This window comes from Pseudorca crassidens, chromosome 20 (assembly GCF_039906515.1).
Source record: "Pseudorca crassidens isolate mPseCra1 chromosome 20, mPseCra1.hap1, whole genome shotgun sequence".
NCBI lineage: Eukaryota > Metazoa > Chordata > Mammalia > Artiodactyla > Delphinidae > Pseudorca > Pseudorca crassidens.
This window is the reverse complement of record NC_090315.1, coordinates 26,242,594-26,257,704: the sequence shown is the minus strand read 5'-3', so window position 1 is coordinate 26,257,704 and position 15,111 is coordinate 26,242,594. Positions and strand designations below refer to the sequence as shown.

At 34.8% G+C, this 15,111-nt stretch overlaps 1 protein-coding gene across 1 annotated transcript in view; it reads left to right on the top strand.

The window, feature by feature from the left end:
* ITFG1 (integrin alpha FG-GAP repeat containing 1) overlaps positions 1–15,111 on the top strand; it is a 236,755-nt gene that overhangs the window by 201,466 nt on the left and 20,178 nt on the right. The window contains exon 14 of the mRNA XM_067718121.1: positions 590–668. Within this exon, the coding sequence (XP_067574222.1) occupies positions 590–668 (79 nt within the window). The remainder of the gene's footprint in view (positions 1–589; positions 669–15,111) is intronic.

Below are 15,111 nucleotides of genomic sequence, written 5' to 3'. Positions count from 1 at the left end.
CTCACCATTGTAACTAGGCTCTGCCAGTGATGTTTTCCTTGAGTGGAAAATAATGTATTCTCTAAGTCTAGTGCAGGAGATAAAAATGTTTTGGAACTACTCAGCAATATTTTTTATTCTTTTATGATTATTATGGATGGATTTTATTTATTTTTGAGAAATTTTATTTATTGAGAAAATGTAAACTATGCCCAGTCTGTTCCAGAAGGGAAAAGCAATGCTATGTTCAACAGAAATGTCATAATAAAACTATTCCAGGTGGGACCAAAAGTCGTAAAGAAAATTTTGCCTAAAATACTTATCCTTATGTAATAAGAAAAAGACATGATTAGATCTTAGAAATATCTAATAAAATTAATGAACTGTATAAATACAACTATCAAATCATTTAAAGTGTTAAGAATTTTCTACTAATACAGGGTGTTTTTAATAGATAACACTGGTTATCTATTTATGAACATGTTCTCTAAGTAACTGCCATCTATGTAAGAATTTTATGGAGGAGTGTTTACTTTTTGTAATAGATTTGCCAGAAACTTCAAATGATGCACTTACTTTCCAAGGCTTAACTATTTCTTTGTTATTGCAGCCCTTTGGAGTGAATCAGCCTGGACCTTATATCATGTATACAACTGTAGATGCAAATGGATATCTGAAAAATGGTTCAGGTAAGACTTGATATGCATAATAGCACCTTTAATCAATATATTAATGAAGTAAACTGGATGACAAAAATTATCATCATGTTTTCACATTCTTTATAAAATCTTCACTTTTTATATTATATGTTGTCTTTCTGTATACTTACATCAGTAGATTACAAAAGGTCCTCATGACAAATATATTAACATTAAATTCTTCGTATATCCCTGTTGTATGGAGCCACATAATTATCCTTATTTTTCAGTTGAAGTAACAGAGAGATTGGGAGCATTTACTTCAGTTATCTTGATCAAAGTATGAAATAGTAAATTAGTTAACAGAGCTCGTCTTAGAAGAAGTAAAAATTAGGACTCCAATCTACTCCTAGATTAATCCTAGCTTCTTCATATGTGGACTAGAAAACTAGAAAATCCTAGTTTTTTCATATGTGGAATATTATACAGATTTATATAATATTATGTAATCATATGTTTTGATATATGATTATAAAGAAAAATCTTGTTTTACATTTGAATAAAGGGAAATGCAATCAATCAAGACAAAAGGGAAGAAATAAGACTAAGCAAAGGATGTCTGATCTTGACAGATGGCTAGCTGGCTGAGATACGATCCAAATCACCATAAATACAACTGTGAACATTTCAATTCTCTCAGGAGGAAAAGGAATCCTAACAATTCATATGCTTCTTTGAGAGTGCTAGAGTCCTAACCATGAAGAAGTACGTGTAAACAGAGCTACTGTTACTCTCCATTGTTAAATGAACTAAAAAAAGGGAAGAACTCATTATATAGCCATTTTCATTTTATATAATGGCATAACATAACATACCAGAGTGCATTTCCTTTTAAGCTAACTGTACACATGTAATACTGTCATCATGCTACTGCATCAGCACAGAAACATTCCATGAAACAAAAACTGAAAAATTCAAGGAGAAATTTACAGACTCAATTACAGCTTACCCTTGAACAACATGGGAGGTTAGGTACGCCAACCCTCTGTGTAGTTAAAAATCTGCCTATAACTTATAGTTGGCCCTCATTCCTCCGTATCCTCCAGTTCAACCAAGTGTGAATTGTATAGTACTGTAGTATTTACTATTGAGAAAAATCTGCATATGAGTGCAACTGTGCAGTTCAAACCTGTGTTATGCAAGGGTCAACTGTATAGTCAAATACATTAATGTACCACTGTCAGTCAAGGAAACTTAAAATAAATCTGGATATAGTTGATTTGAACAAATTACTTATTTACATTTTAATTCATATATATATTAAACTGTATATAAAAGATTCCAGGACCAGCGGGTTTTATTTTTTATCAGTTAACACTTTGAGACTTTCAAGATGCACATAATTTTAGTTCTAGATTAGATGTTTCGGAATGCAGGGGGAAAAAAGATCAAGTTACTTATTTCATTTCATGAAGCTAGTATAACTTCATAAAGCTAGTATAATTTTATGGCTAGTATACAACGCCATTATACCCAAAAGCAAAAACTTAGCTGACTGGTGAATTATCAATCAAAACTGCTATCTAAAATACTAACAATTTAAATTCATCTGTATTTTGAAAGAATTACTTACTTAAGACCATCAAGTAGGTGATTACCTCGGGAATGCACTGATGGTTTAAAATGGGGAAAATTTCTTTAATATCATAACAGTAAATCAATTTTTTAAAGATTTGCCTCCCTCTTTCTTTTTCATATAATGTATATTGTGTAAATCTTTCCATGTCTGTTCATCTAGCTAGTCCTAATTTTTTTTAATTGAAGTATAGTTGACTTATAGTGTTATATTAATTTCAGGTGTACAACATAATGAATCAATATTTTTATAGATTATATTCCATTTAAAGTCATTATAAAATATTGCTTACATTTCCTGTGCTGAACATTATATTCTTGTATCTTATTTATTTTATACCTAGTAGTTTTTAACTCTTAATTCCCATCCCCTGTCTTGCCTCTCTCACCACCACTCTTCCCTCTGGTAACCGCTAGTTTGTTCTCTATCTATGAGTCTGTTTCTGTTTTGTTGTATTCATTTGTTTGTTTTATTTTTTAGATTCCATATATGTAGAAACATACAGTATTTGTCTTTCTCTATCTGACTTACTTCACTAAGCATAATATGCTCAAAGTCCATCCATGTTGTTGCAAATGGTAAAATTTCATTCTTAGTTCTAGTTTCTTTTGGAATTGTTTTGTATGTAGATACAGTAACTGGATAATTTGCTGGGGGGGGGTTTCAATATAACAATACAACAGTAAAGATCTATGTGATATATTTTTGTGCAGTTAAATGAATAATTCTCACTTCATAGAAAAAAATCTAGAAAAATACTCATCAAACTGTAAACATTTATCTTGGAAGAGCAAGATTTCAAGAGATTCACTTCCTATTTGGTACATTTCTATAACTATTTACTACTTTTAGTCCTTTTTATTTTTTTATTTTATTTCATTTTATTTTTTTTGCGTTACGCGGGCCTCTCACTGTTGTGGCCTCTCCCATTGCGGAGCACAGGCTCCGGATGCGCAGGCTCAGCGGCCATGGTGCACGGACCCAGCCGCTCTGCGGCATGTGGGATCTTCCCAGACCGGGGCACGAACCCGCATCCCCTGCTTTGGCAGGCGGACTCTCAACCACTGCACCACCAGGGAAGCCCCCTTTTTATTTTTAAAAGATAAATTTTACAGCAAATTGAAACCTACCAAAGATTAGATATAGAAGATATTTTTTAATCAGTGATTGTTGTTCACAATATATATTTATTGAATCTCTACTACAAACTAGGCATTGGTACCTAGTAGGATATCTTATTAGATGCTAAAAACCCATTCAATAATATTCACTACACATTGCTGTTTTTTTAAGTAAATGGAAAAATATTTCCTTAGCATGATTGCTTTTTAATTTACTCCAAAACAATAATGGAACATTGAGTTTATTCTCACTCAATTATATATTTACTTCTTCCCTGGATTAGGAAGGAATTTGTAAGCATAAACGCAAAGTAGAAAATATCTGTAGAAAAGATAAATGCATAAATCAAATGAACGCATACATTTTCATTGCAAAAAATCATAAACAAAGATAAAAGACTATAGCAAACTGGGAAAATCTAAATGTCTAACAATTGAGAAATAATAAGTTATGATATCTTATAATAATTTCCAGCCTACAAAATATTTTAGAATAATTTTTGATGAAATGAACAGATGTTTATGGTATAACACTTGGGAAGGAGGCACATCTGTGTGCGTAATCCAAATTGTGTGGGTGTGGGTGTGGAGTTTTTAAGTGAACCCATGTATAGGAAAAATATAGAAACAAAATGACATAGAAACGTTACCAGGAATACCTCTTGGTTGTGGGATTTTGTTCTTTATTTTTTGCATTTTAGTTTATACACTGATCATATATTGCTTTTAATTTGAGAAATATGTTAATAATAAGTAATCATAAATATTTTTAAAAGATTTCACACATATGCTATATTTCATGCATAAATATATGTTCTAAACAGGGAAGTGGCACTTAATTTAATTGATTTAGGAAGTACTATTATGAAAACCTGCCCCAAATTTTAAAGGATGAAAATTACTAGTTTAAATGTTAATTAAGCATGTTGAAGTCTAAAGAAAAATTACTTGGTTAAACTATACCTTCCAACCCATACAGCCCCACTAGTAGAGAACTTTCCACTCTACGAAGAGAACGACCACATATGAATACTTCAGAAACTGTAACCCTGGTTTTCTTATAGAGCAGCTAAAGGTCACTACTCATTAGTGGATCATGAAATGAATTTAATGGGTTCTGTTAAGGGCTTTTTATTTAAAAGAATAAAAGGTAGAAAATATCAAGTGTATCCTACATTTAGTATTGTTTCACGAAAGCTTTATTTTAGGGTTTGTGTATCTGTGTCCTTACTGGGTGGTGACATAAAACGTAGTTTTTACTGTGGGCTGTGATCAAAAAAGTTTGAAAGCCACTGCCAGAGACAATAACATGCCTTAGTGTTATTCAAAAAAGGCCTGGCCTAATTATCCTTTCTGCTTGTAGACAGATCTTATTGTTACCAAATACTCTGTGGTCTTACTCCACTTCCTAGCAAAGCGTGAATAGCCAAATGTTATTAGACAGTTATATTACAGAGGAGTCATTAATTTTCTAAATAACCATTTACTACTCTTGTAAATTAGCCAGAGACCTGCAATAAGTACCCGAATTTCCTAAATAATATTTAATAAGAACTTAGTAGATAGGAGCATGTAGGGCAAATTGTATGGATTAGGGAGTTGTTGGTCATTTCTAAATAATAACACTATTAGACCAAGAATTGTTTTCTACCTCTTAAATTGCTTATTTGGCCCTGCTGTTATAAAATCATTTCCCTTTAGTCCTCTAATGTTACTATTTGTTAACATATCTGAGAAAAGCGTAAGTAACCTTTAACTACTGTGCACTCTTCATCATATGCTTCAAATATAAGAGCAGTTAAAATGTATGGTAGACTGATATGAAAGGGCAAAAAAGCATTTGGATTAGGTATAACAAAATTCATATTGATGGTAAACATTAGATTATTGAGAAAAAATGATTTGTTGTAACATATAAGCACATTGTCTTTCTATAATTTTAACCTTTCAGGTTTCTCCATTTTAATCAGTAATTGTCAATTACATCTTCCAGTGTCAAAACACATTTTATTCTTTATGTTCATTTCTCACAAAACACATTTTATTCTTTATGTTCATTTCTCATTCTTTATGTTCATATTCTTTATGTTCATTTTGCATATTTTCTGAAATTATCTTCAAAGTATAGTCATGTTCCATTATTCCACACATAATTATCCGTAAAAGAATTTTTTTAGTCTTGAGTCATTTTATTTTAATTACTCATCACATTTTAAATTCTCATACCCAAAAATTTTAGCTTGAGCAATACTTATTCAGGCATATTTTTGTGTCAAAAATCATAATTCATAACAAGATAATGGAAATAGTTGTTATGCCCTGCTGGATTATCCATGACATTCTTCTTATCTGAAAGAATGAATTCTTGCAAGAAGAATCATTCCCTTTCCTTACCTCACACCAAGTAAAGACCTCACAGGAATAGTCAAGTCCACAGAGATAAAGATGAGGGCATGGCGAATAATGATTTTTTTTTTTTCACTGCAATGAAAGAGAGAAAGGGAAGGAGGGAAAATATGGTATAGTTCTAAGCAGTACTGATACATCCTCTTCATTTAATTGTAAATTGAATTAATTAATTACAAGAAATACAGAGAGTCTGAGAAACTGTAAGGAAGTTTACAAATTATTCAGCTATTCAGCAATTAGAAATCCCATCTACACAGATGCAAGTGGGTCACAGTCATATTCTGGAAAACCGAAAGAAAGAAAATAAGAAACTGTAGTGCCGGGCTTCCCTGGTGGCACAGTGGTTAAGAATCTGCCTGCCAATACAGGGGACACGGGTTCAAGCCCTGGTCCGGGAAGATCCCACATGCCGCGGAGTGGCTGGGCCCGTGAGCCATGGCCGCTGAGCCTGCGCGTCCGGAGCCTGTGTTCCGCAGCGGGAGAGGCCACAAGAGTGAGAGGCCCGGGTACCGCAAAAAAAAAAAAAAAAAAACTCATAGCAGCCAAAAAACATTTTAAAAAAAAGTATAAAATATATTCATCATCCTCAAAAAGTCTGTAATTTATTTGGAGAGTAAAAACAAGAAAAAACAAGATGATAAGCCATTAATTAAAGATTTTTAGAAGACTAGTAACTTTCTGGAAGATGACTGACTTCACTATTCACAGGCCCCTTCTATAAGACTTAGGTGTCTAGAGTGTGGAGTCTTAAAAAAAGACTAGGATTCCACATCATTACCTATAAGACTTCGTAAAAATTTGATATCCTTCTCCTTATTTGCCTGGATAACTGAACATGACACTTTGCCAGGTGCTATGAATGTGCAAAAATATCAAGACGTTGTTACTTTATATTTCAAATATCAAGAACTTTATATTTCAGGAGCTAGACATAGGTTTTTGTTTTGTTTTGTTTTGCGGTATACGGGCCTCTCACTGCTGTGGCCTCTCCCGTTGCGGAGCACAGGCTCCGGACGCGCAGGCTCAGCGACCATGGCTCACGGGCCCAGCCGCTCCGCAGCATGTGGGACCCTCCCAGACCGGGGCACAAACCCGTGTCCCCTGCATCGGCAAGCGGACTCTCAACCACTACGCCACCAGGGAAGCCCGACGTAGGTATTTTAAAGTGTCTTCTTAAATAGTAATTACAAAACAATAAGTATCAAATTAATGGCAACAATAAGTACAATAAGAACTCAAAGAAGAGGCCATTGTGGACTGACTGACAGGTGACATTTTTGTGAAGGAAGTCTTCCTTTGAAGGATTGGTGTATAATATGGATCAGAAATGAACAAGAAGTAATATAGATTTAGCATTAGCAAAGTCAAAACATGAAAAATGTAATTTTATTCGGAGCAACACAAAAAGGAAATAATTTGACAGTCAATAAAGAAAATCTTGTTCTGTTTTTTAAAAACAACACACAAATGCTATAATATCTTTGAATATTTTCTTTTTATTTTCATAAGTGCATTGAGGAAAAACTCTAGTATCCCATTGGTTTTATGTAGTTGCTTTAGTGTTTTTGTATAGCTTGGCAAATGGCCTGGAATTTAGTATAGATTGGTCTTTACACAAAATATTTCTTATTTTAAAATTTAATTCAGTGAGCAGTTTACTAACCATTATAATACATTTTTACTTAATTGTGTACATTTATAAAAAGTAGCAATTTAAAATATGAATGCTACTTAATTTATTTCAAGATTTTATATTTTTTTAAATCAATAAACAATGTAAAATAGGCCTGGTTGCCCATTTCTTGAAATATATTTTAAAATAAAGAAAAGAAAGAAAAAACAAATGAATGAAAAATCTCTGTTTAACAAGTACGGTACTGGGGACTTCTGGTTTCCGGTCCAACATGTAAAGAGCTTGGAAATCATACTCCCATCCTCCCTTCCATTCCCACCCCTGCCCCAGCCAAATGATGACCAAAATGAAAATCAACAACTCTTCTTAGATCCATTAGAGAATTGAAGACACTGGGCAAACGGCAGCCCCCAAAACTGGAAAGACAGACAAATGCATAAAATGGCAGCTTACCAGAGCAGAAGCCACAGCTAGGGCCAGCTACTGGCAGGAACACTTAAAGGGTAATTCTGGGGGCTCAGTTTGAGACTAGTTTAAGAGATTAAAAACTCCTACCTTTGGGGACCCAAACTTTCAATATTTTTACCTCTGTGAGCCACACAGGTTCTCAGGGTCAAGATCTAAGAAAAATCCTCTTGTGCTTCTGTCAGGAGAAAGGGGGAAAATAAACATTTTCAAATACTCCCAGAGCTACAGTTCTTCTTAACAAAGGCCTGCCCTCAAGGGAAATTATTTTACGAAAACCTAACCAACTTTCCTTTTTACCAGAGCCTAACTGACTTGGTGGTAATGAATATCCAGCTCTAGCCCCCCTAATTTAGTCTTCCTGTCTCACCTTCATAGGTGAGAAGGGAAAAGACCTGAGAAGCACTTATGAAAGTCACAGCCCAGGGTCATAGGCTCACTAAAAAACTGAGACCTAATCACAGGACTAGAGAACACTTACCCGCCCCCTACATCTTACCACCACATCAATCAGGCTCCTATAAAACAACAGGGGAGCAAGGTTCAAACCCTATTTAAAAAGGAAACCCAAAGATAACAGAAGAGACAAAAACAAGGACACTACAGGAAATTTTAGCCTCCGGCACCTACAGCTACAGCAACCAGTAAATGCAATCTAATTCATAGCCAGATAAACATAAAACCTCACACTAAAGACCTGTTTACCTTAGTTCTTTTTGCTTGATACATCATGTCCAGCTTTCAACAAAAAATTACAAGGCATGCTAAAAGGCAAAAAAACAAAACAAAAAAACCCCACATTTTGAATAGATAAAGCAGGCATCAGAACCAGACTCAGTTATGACAGAGATTTTGGAATTATAAGACTAAGAATTTACGGTAACTATGATTAATATCCTAAGGGCTCAAATGGAAAAAAAAAAAAAAAAGGAAATGCTAGAAAACAAAAACACTGCAACAGAAATGAAGAATTCCTTTGATTGGCTCAGCAGCAGCTTGTACATGGCCGAGGAAAGAATCAGTGAGCTCGAAGATGTCAATAGAAACTTCCCAAACTAAAGAGCAAAGAGAAAAAGGAATAAAAAATATAGTTTATCTTAATGAATATTGAAGTGCAAACTGCTACACTAGTGGCCCCAATGACTCATAATATAGTCTCCTTCCACATTGACTGTGCTTAACCAAGGGGACATCAGCAAACATGACACAAGTATAGCCTTGATAAGCTCTTAGACTTTGAGACTTACCCTCTTGGGATGCTGCCCTGAGATCTGCCCAGTCTAGTCACCTTAAGAATGAACGATTGTAAGGAGAGATGCCTACTCGGGCCTCCCAGCTGACCTGCCAGCTGAATGCAGCCATGTGAGTCAGCCCAGCCAACCCACAGAATCATGAGAAAGAAACTGGTATGGTTGTAAGCCACTAAGCTTTGAGTTGGTTTGTTATACAACAATAAATAATCACTAGAAGGAATGTATTCTGTTTGCTTAAGAGCCAAATATAAAAGAATTTACAGAGATGAACCTGTCAACAGTATTAAAAAGGTATGTTTGAGAAGTGCAGACTTGAGTAGACAGTAAAGGGAAAGAAGTGGAGAGAAGGAGAAGTTGAAAGCTTAAGCGTTTAAGAGAATGTGCTTACTGACATTTCACAACTTTAATCACGTCCTCTAGGAAAAAGGTACATGTGAAATAAGTGACTTTAGTAAAGGAAAAATTCAAGGTATATTTGTGTTTTGTGTATGTTGATAGCCAAGAATTGCATCTAGGTCTCTCCAAGTTGACTAACATGTGACAGATACCTAGTCTAATAAACATTTGTTTTTAATGTTTCACTAAAAATAACCTATCTTGCAATTTGTAACTAAAAACACTGCCTCTCACCTTCGATTTATAAAGTAGCTATGTGTCTTTTATCCCTATTTCAGAACTAAACAGTTTTACTCCCTTGTGGTTTTCGTCACCACCAAAAAACACAGCTCATAGCAAAATGCCGTGGCCTATGGGTTTGCCTCTCAAAGAGGTATAGATCTCCAACTTGAAAAATAAAGTGCACTAAAGCACAAGCCAAGCTTTCCCATTTAGCTAATTTATACCACACAGTCCACTTTGGAAACCAGAGTTTATCTTTTTAATCCAGAGAGTGACAGCTGGAACATAATTGCACATAACCTCAGAAAAGTTTACCTCCTTAATACAACTCTGTACAGGAGCACTGACCATTAAATTAGACCTCCACAGGCAATAGCACCCAATGCAGTTTGGCTTTATGAGAGTTGTAGATTTATTTTATTGTTTCCCTTTGCATTATTTTTTCATGCATTGGCAATGGCTTTTATCATTCCTTCATTAGGTGCTATGTGCATTAAGCTCTAGAAAAGCAATTATCAAAATCAAACTACTCAGTTTCTCAAAAAGTTAAGCATAGAGTTACTGTATGAACCATTAATTCCACTCCTACGTATATTCCCAAGAGAATCGAAAATATATGTCACACAAAAACTTGTACATCGATGTTCATAGCGGAATATTCATATTCATAATAGCCAAAAAGTGTAATAAGCAAACCAAATGTCCATCAACTAATAAATGGATAAACCAACTGTGGCATATCAATACAATAGAATATTATCCCATTAAAAACATGAAGCATGCTATAACATGGATGAACCTTGTAAAACATTATTCTAAGTTAAAGAAGCCAGATACAAAAGGCTGCATATTACATGATTCCATTTATATGAAATGTCTAGAATAAGCAAATCCATAGAAATAGAAAGGAACTTGCAGGTGAGGGTTACCAGGAACTGGGCCAGAGAAGAAATAAGAAGTGACTGCTAATGGGTCCAGGGTTCCTTTTTGCGGTGATGAAAATGCTCTGGAATTAGTGGTGACAGTTGTACAACCTTGTGACTATACTAAAAACCACTGAATTGTACACTTTAAATTGGTGGACTTTGTGGCATGTGAATTATATATCAATTTAACAAAAGGAAAAAAACTACTCACATTCTAAATTTATAGCTGGGAAGTAGGTTGACAGGTAAAGCTTGAACCAGTGTTCTAAGCTTCCTGATTTATTCCAAAAGAGAAATCAGAAAAACTTCTATGAAAAAATGATGTTATACTGTTTTTCAGGAACTAATATCAAGTTGAAATTCAACCTAAGAAAAAAACAGAAAATATGAGGAATGATTATATAATAATAAAAATAACAAATAACATTTGTAGTTTTGCAGTTTTAAAAGCATTTTTATATACATTAAAAGTTAGGGCTTCCCTGGTGGCGCAGTGGTGGAGAGACCGCCTACCGATGCAGGGAACACAGGTTCGTGTCCCAGTCTGGGAAGATCCCACATGCCGCGGAGCGGCTGGGCCCGTGAGCCATGGCCACTGAGCCTGCGCGTCCGGAGCCTGTGCTCCACAACGGGAGAGGCCACAACAGGGAGAGGCCCGCATACCGCAAAAAAAAAAAAAAAAAAAGTTAAGTACTGTTGTTGTAATTGTCTCATAAAACCCATTCAATAGGTGGTATTGTAATTCTGATTTTATAGATGAGGAAACATTCAAGTTGTATTTTTCTGTTGTTGTATGTTTAAGCATCCCCAGGTCAAGATTTGTCTTTTTCATCTCTGTAAAAGGCATACAGTGTGCATTCAGCAAAAGTTAAGGTGAATGAATAAACAAATTAAGGCTTAGGGAGGGCAAGGGACTTTCTAAAGATCAAACAAAGCAGTGTGGAATACTGTCTTTGGCATTCAAATCCTGTGTGCTTTCCATAATATCACATCACAGGTCTCCTGTGTTAAGGAACACATTTGTTCAAGTTCCAGCCTTTAAGCTGATATCAGTTATTTTAATTCAAAGCCAAAATGGAGGTCTTCAACAGCAGTCATTGATATGACATATTATTAGACCTCAAAGAAAACTAAAGTTAAACAACTGTACAAACTTTACTTTGTTGTTTACTACCAAACCTTCAGGTTAGTAGAGCAGACATTTACCAAGTGCCTGATATGTGTCAGCCACTATACTGGGCCTTAGGAATGCGGCATAGAAATGATTAAGTCACTAGATTGGAAGCACCTAAGCACCTCTTCTTATGGAACTATTTTCAGTCTAGTAAGAGGTTCTTCCACATATTTCATCACTTTATCCTTGTCAGTTATCTAGAAGCTGAGTTCAGAAATAAGTCAGAATACTCCAAAGGATTAAGTCAGACGTCAGTGGATTCCTTTACTCTCCATTATAAGCCACCTATTGACTGCCAGGAAAAGAAGCCAACCATTGTTTTAAGAAAATTTCTATAAATTGCTACAATCCTAACTTCTGAAATACAGGAATTTAGCATTTAGGCATGTAGCTTCATGAACTCCCTATGTAGTGTTCACTTACTATAATACAGGCTCTTTCTTCTGGATCCACATTCTATAGCACCTGGTAACACCACATATTTTTAAAGGTATTAACTACTTTCTGTACATGGATTATGCCTTTCTATGAAGACAGCCTATTTCTTGTTCTTAAACTGATTACTAAGTAGGACTGTTAAAAACCAAGGTGTGTTTATATAGCGACGTTAAATTAACATGTCTTAGATTTATAATTTGATCACAGATTAAGGTGCTTCTCCAGTCAACAGAGTGCCTGATATATAGCATGGTGCTTAATATCTATAGAATAAACAAACTAATTAATCACAGAATTAGTAAGTGATTAGTGAGAATCCACTTACACTGGAAACTAGCTTTATGTGCCTTAGTCATATAAGCCAGTAGAAGATTTTACCATCAAGCAGAGAACAACTGCTTCATTTCTTTTTTCTATGTGGGTTGCCATCCATTTAATTTAAATCAGTGAATTTTAAGACAAAAATAAGAAGAAGCTGTGATTTAGTAAATGTTTTAAATATCAAGTGTCTATAGCCAAATTTTAAAATTAAATTCCAATATTTTTATTGTACTCAGTCAAAATTTCTTTTGGCTTCCCCTCACCTTCCAAATCTATTTTGCCCTCTTTTTTTCCCCACTTCTGAATTCTGGTGTGGCATTACAATATGATGTTGAGAAGTGCAGGTAAGTTTAGCCTGTTGACAATAAGGAGCCTTTTTGCAATTACCATGTTCTATATATAGGAATTAGCTGTCCCTCCCTAAAAGTGGCTAAACACTTCAGCAATGAATTTAAATGTTGAAAATCATCACTGTTTTAATACATTTTATCACTTGTTTTCTTTGACTACTATTCTATCTTAGTTGATAATTTATTGTTTAAAAAGTGGTCACTGGTATATATTACCAGAAATCATCCTACTGTAACAGCTATGATATTCTATATTATCCAGAATATTTGGGACAGTGTAGTCACAGATCAACTCAGTATTTTAGTAAGAAGCCACAAAGGTCACCTTAGATTTTTTAAATAACTTCCACAGAGTTAGAATACATATATGTAGCATCTGACATAGGGATTCTTTTCTATAAAGTTTACATGTAAGTTGTTTGAAACTTTTAAAATTATTTTAAAATATCAGGAAAAGGATTATATTATCAGAGTAGATCATAAACACCAATTTCACTGCTAGAGTTTTTCTGGCTAGGATATCTGATTTGATAAACATTTACAATGAGCCTTATCACATTAGATAACACAAATTATTACCCCAGGGTGGCATTCAAGAACAAAGAACCATGATAATTGTTATAGCTAGGAAGATTTTATTAGCTATATCAGAAACTTACTCTGTTGGCAACTAAATTAGAATAGCAGCAAATGAAAGTATTTTTAACCTTTTAATTTTATTACTTGTCAATACCTTTTTTATCCACTGATTTTAATAGAATCCTAATCACTCTTGATAACGCAATAACATAAAATATGAAAACATATTTTTCTTTCAAAGTCTTAGCTTAATTTTTCTTGACTTTAGTCTACCATTTGTTATTATCCAGCTTGCCATTCTCACAATTATAAATTCTCCTCATAGAGAAAAACACTTTCCCCTACCTGATATTCTAACCGTTTTCTTACAGGAAAATATAATTTAAGACACACACCACAGGGGACAAATACATGACGATGTTTCTTTAACATCCTCCTACAAGCAGTGAGAGTAGTCCTAAATTTTTCACTCTACCGATTATAACTTTTTAAACTATCTGGAATGAGCCAGAGAACCTGAGCTTATTCTAGCATCGGTTAAGGGCTAGTCCATAGCCAGAGGATTGTCATGTTCATAATTGTATCCCCTGTGAACATAATCGTATTAAAGTTGATGTCTGTAATAGAAGATCAACAAGATAAACCAGGCTCATCTCACAGAAGAATTGCTTAAATACCTCAGGCTTTAGGTATAGAATGGGACCATCACAAAGCCTAAGGTATGCTCATTGGGCTCAAATGCCCTACAGTCTGGATTTACAAAATCAACAAATGCCATTTTAACTGGAATGTCTGTGTAGAAAACGTTACAGGTTACCATATCATATCCTAGGACCCCACAAATACAGAGATCCAAACAGTAAAAGAAATGAACAACTGACATTGGTGGGGAGGGGAGGAAATGGTATTCTGTCATTAGAAGTCCTTTTTATAGAGCAATAAGACAAATATCACACTTCTTTTTCAACTGAAAAAAAAAGGATCACAGGTAATGATGAAGGATGTGGCATTTGGAATTAAGCTACCAAAATGAAAATCCCAGGGCTTCCCTGGTGGTGCAGTGGTTGAGAGTCCGCCTGCCTATGCAGGGGACACGGGTTCGTGCCTCGGTCCGGGAAGATCCCACATGCCACGGAGCGGCTGGGCCCGTGAGCCATGGCCGCTGAGCCTGCGCGTCCAGAGCCTGTGCTCTGCAACGGGAGAGGCCACAACAGTGAGAGGCCCGCGCACCGCAAAAAAAAAAAAAAAATGTGGTTTTGGCCAAATTGTTTGACCTCTTGATTTCCTCATAATAAAGTGAGGATAATTGATGTCACAAATGTCTTTTATGTATGTATTATAAATTGTTCAGAATTCTTATATATAACTGATACTTTACCTTTGGGTAGACTGTCTTTCTGTACTGGTATCTATGTGGTATAAATTGATACAGTATTTTTGAATTGGAATATGTTACAAGTCTCAGGTCTGACACATTTGTAGGATAGAAGTTCTTTCATTTATTCATTCATTCATTGAACAAATATGTACTGAGTGCGTAATATACGACAGGCCTATTCTAGGCTCTTATA